The following is a 16,663-nucleotide window of genomic DNA, read 5'->3' on the forward strand; positions in this document are numbered from 1 at the left end:
GGGATTCTCAAGAGTATTCTCCAACACCACAGTTCAAAAGCATCAATCCTTCGGCGCTCAGCTTTCTTTACAGTCCAACTCTCACATCCATACACGACCACTGGAAAAACCTCAACTATGCACAGAACTCCTCCCGCCCAGCCTTTGCCATGTGCTGGGACCGCGGCTCCCAGAAGCCGGGTCAGTCCTCCAGGGCACCGAGAGGGCGGGTCAGAGCGGCGGCGACCCCGTCCCCGTCGCAGCGACGTCTGATGACGCAGCGGAACCAGCGAGGCGCTTGCGCAGGGGCGCTCGGCGGCGCCGTCGGCTTTTACGTCATCGCGGGCGCGACGCCCCGAGGGACAGAGCGGGGCCTGGTTCTGCTGAGGAGGCGCGGCGGGGGACCGGCTTGGAAAATGCCAGTGGCGGTGATGGCGGAAAGTTCCTTTAGTTTCAAAAAGTTGCTGGATCAGTGCGAGAACCAGGAGCTCGAGGTAGCAGTCCGCCTGGTTGGGTCGCGAGGCCTCGGGCGGCCTCGGTCTCCAGGGTAACGGGGCCTGGGGCCCGTGGGGCTCGGGGCCAGCGCCTGGAGGGCGCGGGAGCTGGCGTGAGAATCCCGGGGGGCTGGGCTGAGCGCCCGGGCCTGGTCCCCCCAGACTCACCGGGAGCCTTTCGCTGTTTGTGTTCAGCTAGTGAGTCCGGAACCACTGTGCGTCTTTGCCCCTCACACCCTCCATACGCTTCTGTGCTGGACTAAAGGCCCTTCCTCTGCGCTGTGCGGAGAGGTGCAGAAATGTGGGTTTATTAAGACTGTAGTGCAGGCACAGGCACAGACGGAGGTGTGACCGCTGTAGCCTTTGCTTGATTCAGAAAGCCGTTCTTAGTCTCACGTTAGCTCGGAAGCTTGCCGTTTGTCGTGTGTGTGTCTCTCAGTTGCGTCCGACTCGTGTGTGTGGGGTGTGTGTGTGTGTCGCTCAGTCGTGTCCGACTCGTGTGTGCGCGTGTGTGTGTGGTGTCTGTGTGTGTCGCTCAGTCGTGTCCGACTCATTTGTGTGTGTGTGTGTGGTGTGTGTGTGTCTCTCAGTCGAGTCCGACTCGTGTGTGTGGGGGGGGTGTGTGTGTGTCGTTCAGTCGTGTCCGACTCGTGTGTCCGCGTATGTGTGTGGTATCTGTGTGTGTTGCTCAATCGTGTCCTACTCGTGTGTGTGTCGTGTGTGTCCTACTCGTGTGTGTGTGTGTGTGTCCTACTCTTGTGTGTGTGGCTCAGTGTGTCCGACTCTTTTGCGTGTGTGTGTGTTGTGTGTTTCACTCAGTCATATCCGAGTCTTGTGTGTGTGTGTGTGTGTGGCTTAGTGTGTCCGACTCGTGTGTGTGGTGTGTGTCATTCAGTCGTGTCCGAGTCTTTTGTTCGTGTGTGTGTCCCTCAGTCGTGTCTGACTCTTTTGCACCTGTGTGTGTGGTGTGTGTGTCGCTCAGTTGTGTCCGACTCTTTTGACCCCAGGAGTCCACAGGCTTCTCTGTCCTTGGAATTCTCTGGGGAGGAATACTGGCGTGGGTTGTCATGCCCTCCTCCAGGGGATCTTCCCCACCCAGGGATGGAACCCTGGTCGTTGTCCGCATTGCAGGCAGATTCTTTACTAGTCTGAGCCACCAGGGAAGCCCCTTGTCTTCAGAAGGACAGGTGAACATTGTATCACGCAACTACTAAAGTAGTAAGGTTTTTTTCGAGGAAAGGCACTTAATGGCATTTATAGTGTTGATATAAAAAGTTAATTAACCAGAGGAGACAGCTGCCAGAAGCAGCAGCTCTCCAGTAGACACTTTATAGATGTCTTCTGAATGAACTGAAATTGAGTGAGGAGAAGAATGTTTTTGTAACTCAGCTCTTTTGTAACTCAGCTGATGTTTTTCTCTTTATTATGTGTTTACTTAGATATTCAATGTATTTGGTATCGTGGGCAGAATTAATCATATTGCTTTAGGAATCTGTTGGAGACATTTCTTACAGTAGTACAACAAAGTAAGAATTTGAAAATTGGGAAAGGGATTGCGTTTAAATATTCTTGTGTATATGAATACATAGAGGCCCAGACAGAGGAGTCGCAGCTGAAGAAAGAGCTAAGTGTAATCCTCTGGGTTTAGTGTCTGATGCTTCCTGCACCGTTTCTCCATCCATAATAACAACTGCTACAAAGTATGCTTACTCTTTAGGTGACTTAAGAAAACACTTTTTAAAATATAAAAGAATAAATGAGGTTTATTTCTCTTTGTTTTTTTTTTGGCCTTATAGGCTCCAGGAGGAATTGCTACACCCCCAGTGTATGGTCAGCTTCTAGCTTTGTATCTACTCCATAATGACATGTAAGTACCTTCTACCTAAAGCCAAGAGAAGCGTCTTCCTCAGGAAATTATTCTTACATTGAAGTAGTATCACTGAAACATGGGTCCAAGGAGCTTGTTTCATGTATTGAATCATGACTTAAGAAATTATCATTATACAGAGTGAAGTGAGCCAGAAGGAAAAACACCAATACAGTATACTAACACATATATATGGAATTTAGAAAGATGGTAACGATAACCCTGTATACGAGACAGCAAAAGAGACACTGATGTATAGAACAGTCTTATGGACTCTGTGGGAGAGGGAGAGGGTGGGAAGATTTGGGAGAATGGCATTGAAACATGTGAAAAAAAAAAAAAAAAAGAAATTATCATTAGTCTGAGTTGTTTTAAAATACACCTGTTTTATATATGTCTTCTAAGAAACATTCCAATTTATTATGAGAAACTGCAGTGTCAATAAATTCCTTTAAATCTGTTGATCTTTTTTTCCCTCTGGTTATCAAACCTGTATTTTTTATGACCTCTGTTTATTTAACTTCCCGTGTAATCAGTAGACTAAGAGAAACTAAAAGGGGAAGTTGAGAAAGCCAAAAGGAATTTGTTATCAGTGTATAACATTTCTTGAAAGGTTTTGTTTGTAATTATTCTTAGTTCATGTTCACAGAAGAAAAGTGGGAAAGTATAATTGTGCAAAAAGAGTCCCTTGTAGTGCTGCGTCCCACTGATGGTTGCTGTTAAATTTTGCTTTAAATTCTTCTAAACCTTTTCATTTTGTACCTTTTAAACTAAACCGAGGTTTTCATTACTCATGTAGCATACAAATTATGTTTCCTGTTTTATAATGCTTTCGTCATATGCTTCTTGTCATTCAAGCTTCCAAACTCTTTGAAAAAAGAAAAAGCTGCCTAGAAGTTTTGGTGCCTATATGCTCACTCGTAGGGGGAGAGGTCATGATAAGGAGAAAAGCGTTGTATACTATGCATATTGTTAGGAATGCTAGGCCTTTGAAAGTGTATGAATTGGTTTATTTTATATATGAATGGTTTAGACAGTTCTATCTAAGTCTTTACATTGTTGCCTCAATTTAAGATATGAATTTTTAAAAAGTTTACTAAAAACGGCAGAATATTAGTTTGATAAAAATATTTCATGTCTTATCTGGAAAACCACTCTTACTTTCCCTGGACAAATTCATGTAAAACTAAATTTCATTTTGTATTGTATAGAGAATTTTAAAGTATACTTCTGTGTGTTTGCAGTGGGATCTAAAATTTTAATTATTTACTGAGGCGATTTTTTAACATTGCTTGTTCTTTCTTGGGGGGATGTAAATTAGGAACAATGCAAGATATCTTTGGAAAAGAATACCACCTGCTATAAAATCTGTAAGTATTCCTCAGAATATCTTACTGCTTCAATATAGTGATGCCATTCACTTAAAAAGCAAAGTTTCTGTTTTCTTTTCCATGTGATTCACGAAAGGTATTAAACTGCCTTTAAATTTAAAGAATAGATCTAGATTCCTCTAATCTTAATTTCCCTTGGATGGAGTAAAAATCTGTGCTCAGCTCCTTCCGATCAGGTTTCCTAACATACTTTATAGGTGTCACTTTACCTGACAAACAACCGGCGTAGTTTAGATAGAAGTTTGGGTTTTGTTTTATTATTTTCTTTTTAACTGATTTGTGCAGTTTTCTAAATGTTATTTATTTTGCAAGTAATATTATTTACAAGAACACTCTTAACAATAATAGTTATTCAGAGCATTAAGATTTTTTTTCGGTAACTAGGATTTTAGATTTCTTGTTTTTCATGAGAGAGTAGATGAACTCACTTAATAGTTTCTTCCAAGATGGAAAGAAGTAAATTTTTCATTTCTGATGATCCACTGTGTCTCACATAAATGTGAAGTGAGTTTCTTGTATGTTCACAAAACATTAACAAGAATTTACCTAAATCCCTTTCTTCATTATTGATATTCAGCAGCAGACCAGATTAGTATTTGTACTCTTTTTCCTCCACATTCTATTAAGTAAGTTTGGAATGTTTCTCCAGTGTCATTGACTTAAAGGTATAAATTATATGCATAGTTTCAGTGTTATTAGTAGAAATGCTATCCTTCTGCTACATTTTATGACATCTTAGATTGAGAGTCTATATCATTAGCCATTTTGCTATTACTTTTGCCCTTAGGGGTATGTATTTTATGTACATGTATATATAGATGTTAGGTGTTCTATATGTTATATATATGAAATGTAAATAAAAAACATCTGCTAAAAAAAAGTGTTTTATATAATCATTCCTAAATTATATGAAATATTTTTGGAATACTTTCGTGTGCCTTAATTTTTTAATAAAAATCTGTATAAAATATGCCAATAAATTCTATAGTAGTAATCAGAGCATTTAAACACCTTTTTGAAAGTGATTGGGCCGAAGCAGTTACAGCTCTTAAATGCTGCATTGTTTTAAGCTTCAGTTGTTGGTATATGTGCAGAGTGAGTGTCCTCAAAGGCAGTAACCTTTCTTGCAGGCAAACTCGGAACTTGGGGGGATCTGGTCAGTTGGCCAGCGGATCTGGCAGAGGGACTTCCCCGGGGTCTACAGCACCATCAACGCCCATCAGTGGTCTGAGGCCGTCCAGCCAATCATGGAAGCTCTCAGAGGTAGTGTCCTCTGTGAATAAGAAATGAGACTAGACCTTAAGTGTTGGAGTAACTCAGTGTGTTTGAAAAATAGATATTTTGCTTGGTGAATTGGGGAAGTTTTCAGAATTCTTTTTTAAATTTGCTAAAATTGTGCTTTGATTTCATGTCACTTGAGTTTGTATCAGCAGTTGAGGGCCTTGCTGCCTCTTAATTTAACTCTTGACTGAAGTTGCTTATCAGTAAGAAATGATTTTTCCTACTGAAATGAAATTTTATAATATTCCAGTAAGTTCAAGGGAGTAAGATTTAAACCCCACATATTTGAAAGTAGAGACTGCTATGGACTCTGTGAACCTCAGCCTTTCATGGACTTTCTTCCACTTCTGAATTTATGACTAATCAATTTAGTATATAGATACTCAAACTTTTCTTTAACCCTTTTTTTTTAATCACAAGTTAATGCAGTGTAGCACAGCAGAACTCTGACCTGCCCCTCTCTCTCCATTCTCCCACCCCCGTGTTGCTTCCTCTTTTATGTGCTGGTATACCGTCACTTCGTATTGTTGCCTTGTGTCTCTGGTTAATCCCTGCCTTCATTATCCACTCTCCTGCTCTGGAGGGTCAGTGAGCAGGAATTCTTGAATACTGCTCATCACTCTGGCAAGGGATGTCAGCTTTTCAGGGGAGAGAAGGCAAAGATCGCCTCTGAAGTGTACCGCATTCTCGGCGTGGTAACGCAGCACAGTGTGCATGACAAGCAGGAGAATAGGCTGCCCTGGCGCAGGAGGGGTGGCTTTGGATATTCCCACAGGAAATAACCTTGGTGTCATTGCGTATGTCCTGAGAAATTCAGATCCAGAGCAAGACAGGGAGGGGGTTGAGGAAGTACATGCCCTGCCCTGCGGACCCACGTTCACCCAGCGAGCCCAGGTGCCAAGGCCTGGGTGGCCAGCCTCCCTGGGGTTTAAGGGCAGAGGTGGATCGCGAAGGGCAGCTGGCTCACCTTCCCCTCTGTCTCTAGCACTGGCGTTGGCAGTTCCTGGTAGATCATAGGCACACTGAAGTATTCGTTGAGCAACAGAATAAGCTGTCTCTCAAGGTCTCCCCAAGACTTTGTCCTGGGAAGAACTGCCAGCGATACTAGGTGCCAGCTCAACTTAGTCCACCTTCCTGCTTGTTCTGATGCGTGCCCTCCTGAGGCTGCACATCTCACTGCTGAGGTTCCCGGTGCCCGGCCAGGATGCAGACGTCAGGCTCGTTTGTGCTGAGGGGTTGAAGGCAGCCTGAGGGTCTCGGCCTCTGGCCGGTGCCGTGGTTCACGCAGCCTTTACGCCTGCTGCCTTACCCTTCTGCTCTGCCTTCCCCTGGGTGTTTCTCTTCTCTCCACTCTGTTTCCGTTTCATTCACATTCTTTTCTTGTTCTGTTCCCTTTTTCAACTCTGAAAATCTGACCAGAGTACTTGAACCTGAAAGTAAATGTTTGTAAAATATGGGAGGCTTATCGAGTGAATGTAGCTTTTGCTGCACACTTGTGTTTTCCTCTTTCATTGTTGCTCTGGGTTCTTTTCCGTTGAATGTCTGTAGCTTTCAATAGAGAAAAGCTTCGTTATCTCTCAGCTGTGTTAGAAGTCTACTTTAAGGTCATTTGCTGAAAATAGGTAGGAATGAAGGAAGGAATTGGAAGAGAAGCAAATAATGGCTCAGTGAAAGCTGCGGAGGCAGTTAGGCTCAGGGAGAAAGGAAGCCACAGGATCGCCTCTCAGCGATGTCGAAGGAAGAGGAGAGCCCAAAGGCTGGGGTCGGGCCCACCTGGGTTCCCGTGAGACCTTCCACAAGCCTGTGTGCAGCACACCCTTCCTTAGAGGTGCTGGGCCCCTTGGGGGATAAAAGGACGTGAAAGCCCGCCTGTAGAGAAGTCCGGGGGGGGGGGGGGGCGGGGGGGGGGGGTTGTGGAGGGGAGGGCTGCAGTGCCCAATGTGGGTGGTAAAAGATTGCCTGTTAAGTAAGTAAGTGATGCTATGAGATCAGAGAAGGGCGGAGATGGCAGTGAGCTCCAGCGCAGAGTTTATAGATAGACCCAGGAAGAGAAGAGAGGGCGGTTCAGACCGCATAGTGAGGCAAGCGCAGCGCCTCAGGCTGAGCACAGTGCTGAGGAGGCGCAAGCAGAACCAGCGGGCTGCTTGGAGCAGAGGGTGTCTGCGGGGGTTGGTGTGGCTGTAAGTGTCTCAGGAGTGGGGGGCGGGTTTTCTTATGTTCAGGGCTGTCTTGTATGTGTACACTTGCCTATTAAATGTGGAAGGTAAACTCCATGATTCCTAAGCATGTCAAAGTCACGTGGAGGAGCTTTTGTGTCACTGAAGGATGGGCTGAAGACAGGCCAGCTGGGCTTTTTCTACCATTCCTTTATTGTCTCTGCTTCATCCCTGAATTACTTAATGTGGAAATTTAAGCCTGGGGGAGCCCGTGTGTGGTCTCTAGGGAAGTTTTGTTGCTGGAATTGTTTACAGCCCCTTCCTGTGGGGCTCAGGGCTCCACCTTGGGATTTGCACTTGAATGATGTCAAGTCAAGAGTTCAGAGCAGACTTGAAAGTTAGGAAGGGGGCTCTGGTTATCAGGTTTGTTCAGCGGCTCCCAGCTGTGATCCTGTGTCAGAAACTCTGCTGAGAAAGGACCCCTGATCATGGGAGAAGGTAACTTCCGCTCCATTCAGTCCAGTGTTTGTAAGTGGAATAAAGAGAAATTTTGAAATATACATCCCAAATACAAATGAAATTTTCTTAGAATTGGAGTCCTAGCCATAGTAACTTTTTTCCATCTTTGTAATTTTTGTTATCACCTGAGTTTTTTTTTATTTTTTTAACCTGAGATATTTTTCATTCAGAGGAAGTGTAAGAAATGCATGTTCCCTGGTGGTTCAGCTTCCCTTACAGCTCAACTGGTAAAGAATCCACCTGCAATGTGGGAGACCTGGGTTCAGTCTCTGGGTTGGGAAGATCCCCTGGAGAAGGGAAAGGCCACACTCTCCAGTACTCTGGCCTGGAGAACTCCATGGACTGTATAGTCAGTGGGGTCACAAAGAGTTGGACACGACTGAGCGGCTTTCACTTTCACTTTCTTTGGTGGTTCAGTGGTGAAGACCCCACCTGCCAGTGAAGGAGCTGCAGGGGACACAGGTTCCATCCCTGGGTCTGGAAAATCCCCTGGAGGAGGGCATGGCAACCCGCTCCAGTGTTCTTGCCTGGAGACTCCCATGGACGGGGGACAGAGTTGGACTCAACTGAATGATTTAGTGTGTTGGTTCAACAATATTTGAGCCCTTCTTACATGTTAGGTGCCTGTAGCTGTGCCTGTGAATGCACAAATCTTCAGGTTGATCTAGTTTTTCTTATCAAAGTTGGAGAAGGGCTGGGATGTAGTTTAATTGTGTGTTTCAAAACTGGCAGCTCTTTTGGTTCACTGTCTGCCAAATCTTCACTCCCACGACAGATGCAACCCGGAGACGAGCCTTCGCCCTGGTCTCCCAAGCCTATACCTCCATCATCGCCGACGATTTCGCAGCCTTTGTTGGACTCCCTGTGGAGGAGGCTGTGAAAGGTATTTGGGGCCTACTTTCTGCTTTCAAAGAAAATGGAATGTAAATCATAGGTCCACAAGCCCTTATCTGAAGCCTTTGGGACAGGACACGTTTTGGAATTTAGGTCGTGTGTGTTGTTTAAAAAGGTGATAGGAGACATACACCGCACGGCTCCCAGGCAGCCAGCACCTGGTGACCAAGCCCACTCGTAGTTCCCGCAGAGCACACGTGTCCCTGCAGTTGGCGTGAGAGGAGACTGTGCATAGACTTTGGGGTCTACGTGAGTTTTGCCACCACATGAGTTAAAGTTTTTTGATTCATAGAATTTTTTGGACGTCTGAGTGTGAATAAGAAATATTGGGTTTGTGTTTACCTGTAAAGTGCTTTTCACCAAAGATAGGCACCATTTAAAGATGTCTTAAAACAGGAGCTTTGTGAAGGAATGCATTGCCATTTCTATGAGATTAAAAAGTGACTTTATCTTTGAGATGAACCCTTGTTGCGTGTGATAACTCTATTAATAACTCTTTCCTTACTGAACCTCCTTACTGTTTGTATAGTTACTTCTTATCATGGCACCCGTGGTCTGACCCCTGAATATTTTCTACTTTTATCTCTAATACCTTTGATCAACTTCTACTCTCTACTAAACAGTGGTGAGCCCTCCAAGTTGATGTCCAGGAAGGAAAAATTAGAGCTGCTGTTGACTAACGGAGGGAGGGAGAAGGAAGGTGGAGAGAACTGCAGGTCATTGGAGGAAAGAGGCAGTGGATGAAGGTGTAGGCTCAAGTGTTTGATGACATTCCCACCACTGAGCCCCCGATTACATCATAGCTTTTACAGGTGGTAGAACATGTGTGTGACATGGAGGAAAATTCAGGGTGTGCACGTCATATGCTTTTAAATGTGCTGGGTGGGTAACATTATATTCATAATTCTAAGCTTAAACTTCGTTAACGTCTTTATGTATTTTCCTTTGAAAATCAGCATGGAGGTGGGGTTTGTTTTAATGGATCTGGGCCTGTAGAAACGTTTCACCCTTCTTAGTGAAGGTAGGCTCCTCGTACGCCTTTTCAGCCCAGTTCTTCGTCACCATTTCTTACCAGTAACCTTGAGGTGTCAGCACCCACTCTCACCCACTGGTTTCCAGATGTGCGTCTGCATTTCCATTTCTCAGGTCCCGACCAGTCTGCCCTCCCCTGGCCAGGTCGCTGTAGAATGTTAATACTGCAGGTGTCTTGCGGCACTCTTCTATGGGGTTGGGCATTTTGGATTCTCCAATCGAAACGTGGTCTCCATTAAGCACCGCGTGTCATAAATCTCCAAGGCCTGCCACAGTCATAGGTGCATAAATGGCAGGCTAATGGATGTCCTTGGAGGAAATCACACTGTCACTTAGGCGCACAGACATGTGTTTTGACTCTTCTTTTAAAACTAATCCATAATTTATTAATTATAGATTAAAATATATTAAAATTAATCCATAATAAATAATATATCCCAAAGTCCATACTTGACGACTGTCTGCCTGTGATCCTGGTCCACTTCACCATGCTAGCTGTGCAACCTAAGACAAGTTCCTAGGATTCTCTGAGCTTCATTTTCCGCATCTGTGCAGTTATGATGAGCTTTACAGAGCTATCAGATGACTGCATAACATGATTCCTGTAGGAGCGCCCAGCGCAGTACCCGCTGACCAGCCTCCGTGTGGTGTCGGTATGCTGTTTTTATCCTCACCGTCATCTTTATTATTCCTGATGTCAGGATTAGAGAGAGTACTGTAGACGTCTTCCTTATGTCTCTTTTTAATAGTTTGATCTGGTTAATACCGTAATACATATATTATAGAAAACTGATCACTTTTTAGTGATTATGTCAGCCTGATAGAATAAAATGAGGCTTTCATGGATGTTTCAGAAAGGTATTTCCCAAATAAGTTCCCATGAGAATGCTGTCTCTAGGATACCTCTGTAGTGAAATACACGTTACAGGTTCATCTACCACGTTGGACCTTCCGTACAGGTAACATCATTGATATGTTGTGGATCTTGTAAGTAGAGTTTCTGTTTTTAAAATACATTTCTGTGTTAAATACACGATTTAGGTATCCTCGAGCAAGGCTGGCAAGCCGACTCCACCACAAGGATGGTCATGCCCAAGAAGCCAGGTAGGTGGAGCTGCTCGTCCGCCGCGCAGCCTGAACTCTGAGGCCGCTGCAGGTTTCGGGTGTTGCCTGTGAATAATTTGATACAAAATTCTGCCATGCCAACAGCAGGAAAGTAACTCATATTTAATACACATAGAGGGTGATGGACACTTAGGGTAGAAAGGATCTTAAAGATTATCTGGTTTTACTTTAATTTTTTTAATGTATTTTGTTCATTAAAAACCTGTATGTATATGTTTCTATAATCCTTATTACAACTTAATTTTTACTAAACATTAATCTCTCATCCTTTTATTTATTGGGCCATTTCTCACTGCTTATTTTTAATACCTAAACTGCTGCCTTTTAAAATGATACTTAAAATATTCAGAAATTCCCCTTTTCTCTTCATGTTGTAAACATGTAGACTCTTCTCCTAAACAAGACTTTGAGTGGCTTTAAGTTTCACAAAATTAAGTTATCTGGCCTGTTCAGGCCTTAACAATTGGGCCTGTCCTCATTGTCTCCATCTGAATTCCTGGTCCCTGAGCCTTCCTCTCTGAAATGAGCCACTTGCCTTGCTGCTTACCAGGAATGTCCTTTTCTGCTATGGCTTTAGAGCTGGGCTCCGTGCCCATCTCCATAAACGCTCGGATCGGCTCCCTCCCAGAGTTCCACCTGCTCTGGATTCCTATTGTTCAGATGTTGTTGACCCCACGGTAAGGAAGTACACAAACTGCCGTGTGCGCGGCCCTTTGAGGGTGCAGGAGAGGGGTCAGACGAGGGCCCAGCCAATGTACGTGGTGAGAGAACGCTGCTGTAGTAAAAAGACCAGAGTGATCAGGTAGAGCGTGCTTGCTGTTTCTCTGAGAAGTGAATGGCTGGGATGCCACTGCATTGGAAATGCCGTGTTCCGTGTGAAGGCTCTGGGCAAGGCCTCTGTAACCGGGCTCTGTGTTTGGTTCAGTTGCAGGGGCCCTGGATGTTTCCTTCAACAGGTTTATTCCCTTATCAGGTAAGTGTGTTCATGTGCTCATTTTAAAAGTACTTCGTTACTTTTCTCTCTTGTTTTTGTAGTATTTCTTTTTGTTAGCTCTCATCTTGTAGACAAAGAGGTTAAATCCTAACATGGTATTTATAGTACTCCATCCAGTCACAAGGTTGCACGGGGGCTCCCCTCTGTAGCCTCCCTCGCGGCAGTGGGCCCCTCCCACTGACATGGTGTCATGTCAGGCAGGCCTGATGGAGCCCCTCGCCAGCCCTGACTCAGACTTGGCCCTGGGCCGACGTGTGAGAACTAAGCTTTTTGAAAAAGGGATCCTCTGTGGGTTTTCTGTTCACTGACCATTTAATATTCTGTGTGGTAAGAACTGGGTGATTATTAAATTAATGTCATATGGGGAGGGGTCTTTCCAAGAAGAGCTGTGTTCTCTTGGGAGAGGTGTTGCCTGTTAAAAGTGTTTCTAACCTTCACGTGGAAACTTGAGTAACAACAGAACCAAACATGCCTCTATTCCCAGTTTGGGAAAACTACTCATAGAAGTTGAGGCTTCTTGGCTTGTTTTTTTAAAATGTCCAAGATCAAGGCACATCTAAGAAAGTTTCCTTCTTGATAAGTAAAAGGCATTGGAGGGTGTCAGTGGCAGGACCACGGCTTTGTGACCCTGGTGTCTGACTGTGTTTCTCTCTAACGTGCAGAGCCCGCCCCTGTTCCACCCATCCCCAACGAGCAGCAGTTAGCCAGACTCACCGATTATGTGGCTTTCCTTGAAAACTGACCATTCTGAGTTCAAGATCCACCTTCAGAAGCCTGAATACTGACAAGTAGAGAAATGTAAAATTTTTATTTTCAATTTTATTGGATGGATGAATCACCTCGGCATACTTTACTGAGTATGTGATAAAATACATATATAATATCAAGTATATTATATATATTTTGTCCTTAAAAACATGCTGAATGGTTGTTGAAACATTTCTCGTTTTGTAATGTTTGACAATTTGGAGTCCAGCAGTATTATGCAGTTTATATTTCCTAGTGACTCGTGAATACAGCCCTCCTGCGTCTTGTAGAACAGTGGTCGTCAAGTGCCGTTCCTGCCGCAGCGCCCAGCGCGTCCTCCCGCCTGCACCGTAGGTCGGTAGTCGCCGTGGTGCGTTGCGGTGTGAGGAGGACACCCCAGAGGCAGTGTCTGCATTGCTGGGGATGGTAATTCACACCCACTTTGGAGACTGTGCTCTTTTCCTCTGCCCACCTGAGAATCACAAATACAAAATGCCGAGACCGAGCTGAGGAACAAGACCATTTCCCTGGTAAACCAGTTTGCTTTAGATTTTTTTCTGAGAGCGTGAGTACATCCATTGCTGGCTGTGGAGGGCTTGCCATGAAAGTGCGACTTATTTAAGACATTTGTGAGAAGTATGGAGCTGTAATATTTCCTTTCAGAAGAAGGGAGATGTCAGTGTGGAATGCATTGTTGGGGAAAGAAGCTATTACGTGATACACTTTGTACAACTGGTCTGCAGCCTATAGGTTGCTTATGTTTATGCCTTGGGTCAGGTTCTGCCCATGGGAGAAATACTGAACACGTCTTTCCTTTTTGTGTGTGACAGCCCTCTGAACATTTGAAGTTGTGTATTGTATTTTCAGGTTAAATCCACCCCCTAGTTCATTTATTCTGCATTTGTTCAATAAATATTTAATTGAATTCTTCAGCTGTTTTACTGAAGGTAGTTTCTAGAGGTGTCACTATCCTGTCTTCCTGCGGATGTGTTCTAGTTTGTCACTGTCTCTATTAAAGTACAAATTTCTTAATTATAGAAATGACCCATATAGTGGTAGTGACCTGACTCATGTTTTCACTCATTTAAAATCTACTTTACTGGCTATTTCAGCTACTGTTAACATTTAAATGTTAATGTTAAATGTTAATGGTTACTTTAAATACCTTTTAAGTTAAGGTTTTGCTGTGCTGGGCTTCTTGATCATGAAAGACTAGGAGTAGCGAGGTGCCTTTAGTATAAACTAGAGTAAACCGTTGGTAAAACTGCAGCTGGAGAGTAACAGAAACCATTCAGATTGAAGCACTTAGAGAAAAGGTAGCCTACCGGAAAGAGTGCTCGGTACATGGCTGCAGAGCAGAGAGAGAGACCAGGCAGTGAGTGGACGCCAAGGACGAGAGAGGATGGAGAAGGAAGGTAATACCTGAAGCACTGGCCAGGAATTTCCAAAAACTGATGAGAGAAATCAAGCCACAGATTCAAGAAGCTCAGAAAACCCCACACAGGATAAATACAAAAAATCACACCCGGAGACGACATAGTAAAACTACCAAAAACTGAGAACAAAATATTAAAAGCACAAGGGTCAGGGGAGGGAGGACTTTCTCTTCAAAGAAGCAACAGTAAAGCCAGGGGACGATGAATGGCATTTTTAAGTGTCAAATCATAACTGCTGTTACAAGAGACACTTGTGAAACTTTCAGTCTTCTGTGTTGTTAAATTTTAAAACGGGGGAAAGGTACACCGATGACACACTAGAAGCCTGGCGCAGCTTCAGTAGTGTTGGAAGGGGACTTGAAGCCCAGAAGCCTTATTAGACGCAGAGGTGGAGTTTTTTGTGGAAAAGGTTGCATCAGGTTCCTATTGCTGTGGTAGCAAATTACCGTACACTTGAGGGCTTAAAGCCACAGGGTTTACCCTCTTACGGTTCCACAGCTCAGAAACCGGAGCTGGTCTCCTGTGCTACCCTCAGCTGTCAGCAGGCTGCATTCCTCGGAGGCCATTAGGGACACTCTCTTGGCCCGTGGCAGCTCCCAGAGACTGCCTGCCTCCCCCGGCTCATGGCCCTCTTCCTGTGTCTTCACGGCCAGCAGTGTCGGGCTGAGTCCTTCACACTGCCCCCTCAGGTCCTCTTTCCTGCCCTCTTCCATTTTGAAGGGTCCCTGTGGTTACATTGGTCCCACCTGGAATTCCAGGATAATCTAGTTTTAAATAGGATGATTCAGTTCAGTTCAGTCGCTCAGTTGTGTCCGACCCTTTGCGACCCCACGGACCGCAGCACACCAGGCCTCCCTGTCCATCACCAACTCCTGGAGCTTGCTCAAACTCACATCACCTTCATTTTATCTGCTATCTTAATTTCTCTTTCCCACGGTCCCAGGAGTTAGGGTATGGACATCTTTAGGAGACCATTTTCCTGCTACAGCTGTTAAGTCCAACGGGCAATGGAAATATGTAATTCTAAATGTGTAAGTAACTCCAGTCAAGCAAAATGGACAACTGAGAGTCCTCTGCAGTCACGGTGTGAGGAGCACTGTGCTAGCAGATATCTAAACAGTGCAGAGCCTCTCTCATTAACACAGCAAGGCCCTTGAATAGCAGTGCCTTGTGAGTAGCAGACAGCCCAGGGGAACCGAACAGAGAGATGAGAAATAGACCCAAATGAATACCGGATAAAGGTGGCACCTCAGATCACCGGGGTAAAAGTAGGCTTTGTACTAAATGGTTCTGGGAAGATTGGTTAGCCACTGGAAAAGCCAGAAGTCCATTAGAATAAAGTTGGAATAGATCAGGGATCTTGATGTCAAACAATGAAAGCGCACCAGTCCTAGAAGAAAAAATGGAGGAATTCCTCTTCCACCTGGGCAAACGAAAGGCTCCTGTGGCTCAAAATTCTGATTAAAGAAAAGAACAATCAGTTTGACGGAAAACAAAACATTTGCATGGCCAAAAATAAACCCAGTGTCTGAGAACTGAGAAAAAATATTTACAACATAAAGAGCTAGTAGTATTCCTAATACAAAAATTGAGGGAATTTAAAGAAAAAAAATGACAAAAGATATGAACACACAACTCACAAAAAATTTACAAAAGTGGCTCTTAAACATGGATAGATGTTCAACTTTATAATGAGATGCAAATTAGAACAGTGCACTTAACCCATGCAGTTGACAAAAACTAAGAGTACAGCATTGCATTCTGGTGCAAAACTGGGAAATTGGTTCTCATGCTTTGCTGGTGGGAATTCACGTTGGAAGTTTTTACAGAGAAGGATTTGGCAATAGCTAAGGATTGCATATGCATTGATGAGCTTTTTGTTCCCGCAACTAATGTTTAGGAATTCACCCTGAGGTTTCAACTCCTACAATATAAATACACACACACACACTGCGTTATTTATTGCAACACTGTTTCTGACTGTAAAGTGTTTGGAAACACCCTGATTGCGTACACATGCATAGATGATGGCATTTACGTTTGAAGGAGTACTACCTATCTCTAATCAAGGATAATCACAGTCACTGAGGCAAAGTGATTTTCAGATATGTCATTAAAGAAAGAAGCAAAGTCATAAAAATGTCTAGAGTCTGCAGTATTTTGTGTGAGAGACGAGTAAATACACATACGTTTGCTCATCACTGGGAAATACACAGAAAGCAAACAAGGAAAATAATGGAGTTGTTTGCTTTCAGGGTATGGGAAGGACTGAGGTGGAGAGGACTGAAAAAAGGGAAATTAGGGTCAGTTCTCTATCATACAGTTCTCACTTCTGGAATTATTTTAACACATTATTTCACACATTCAAAGAAATAAATGATGATTGGGGGCAGGTGGCGTGTAGAGGAGGAGTGACCCACTCTTGTATTTCAAATAAATAACTTCCCTGAAGGTAAGGGATATAACAAGTAAATTTTGAACATACTATTTAGATGATAGGTCCAGAGGTTAAAGACAAAAAGAACTTTAAACATACACTGAACTCCAGTTAATGGTTTTCTTTGTTGCAAAAGTGAAGTCTAATCATTCTAAAACTACTTTCTGTGTATTCTGCTGCTGCTAAGTCGCTTCAGTCGTGTCCAACTCTGTGCGACCCCATGGACTGCAACCTACCAGGCTTCTCCGTCCATGGGATTCTCCAGGCAAGAACACTGGAGTGGGTTGCCATTTCCTTCTCCATTCTGTGTA

At 44.1% G+C, this 16,663-nt stretch overlaps 1 protein-coding gene across 1 annotated transcript; it reads left to right on the forward strand.

The window, feature by feature from the left end:
* Positions 1-302: 302 nt before the first annotated feature.
* COPS8 (COP9 signalosome subunit 8) lies at positions 303-13,411 on the forward strand. Its single transcript, XM_027537995.1, has 8 exons — positions 303-473; positions 2,270-2,340; positions 3,662-3,710; positions 4,862-4,994; positions 8,463-8,570; positions 10,655-10,717; positions 11,664-11,711; positions 12,395-13,411. The coding sequence occupies exons 1-8, from the start codon at positions 396-398 to the stop codon at positions 12,472-12,474; spliced, it is 630 nt and encodes a 209-aa protein (XP_027393796.1). The 5' UTR covers positions 303-395; the 3' UTR covers positions 12,475-13,411.
* Positions 13,412-16,663: the final 3,252 nt, after the last annotated feature.

Source organism: Bos indicus x Bos taurus, chromosome 3 (genome assembly GCF_003369695.1).
Source record: "Bos indicus x Bos taurus breed Angus x Brahman F1 hybrid chromosome 3, Bos_hybrid_MaternalHap_v2.0, whole genome shotgun sequence".
NCBI classification, from domain to species: Eukaryota; Metazoa; Chordata; class Mammalia; order Artiodactyla; family Bovidae; genus Bos; species Bos indicus x Bos taurus.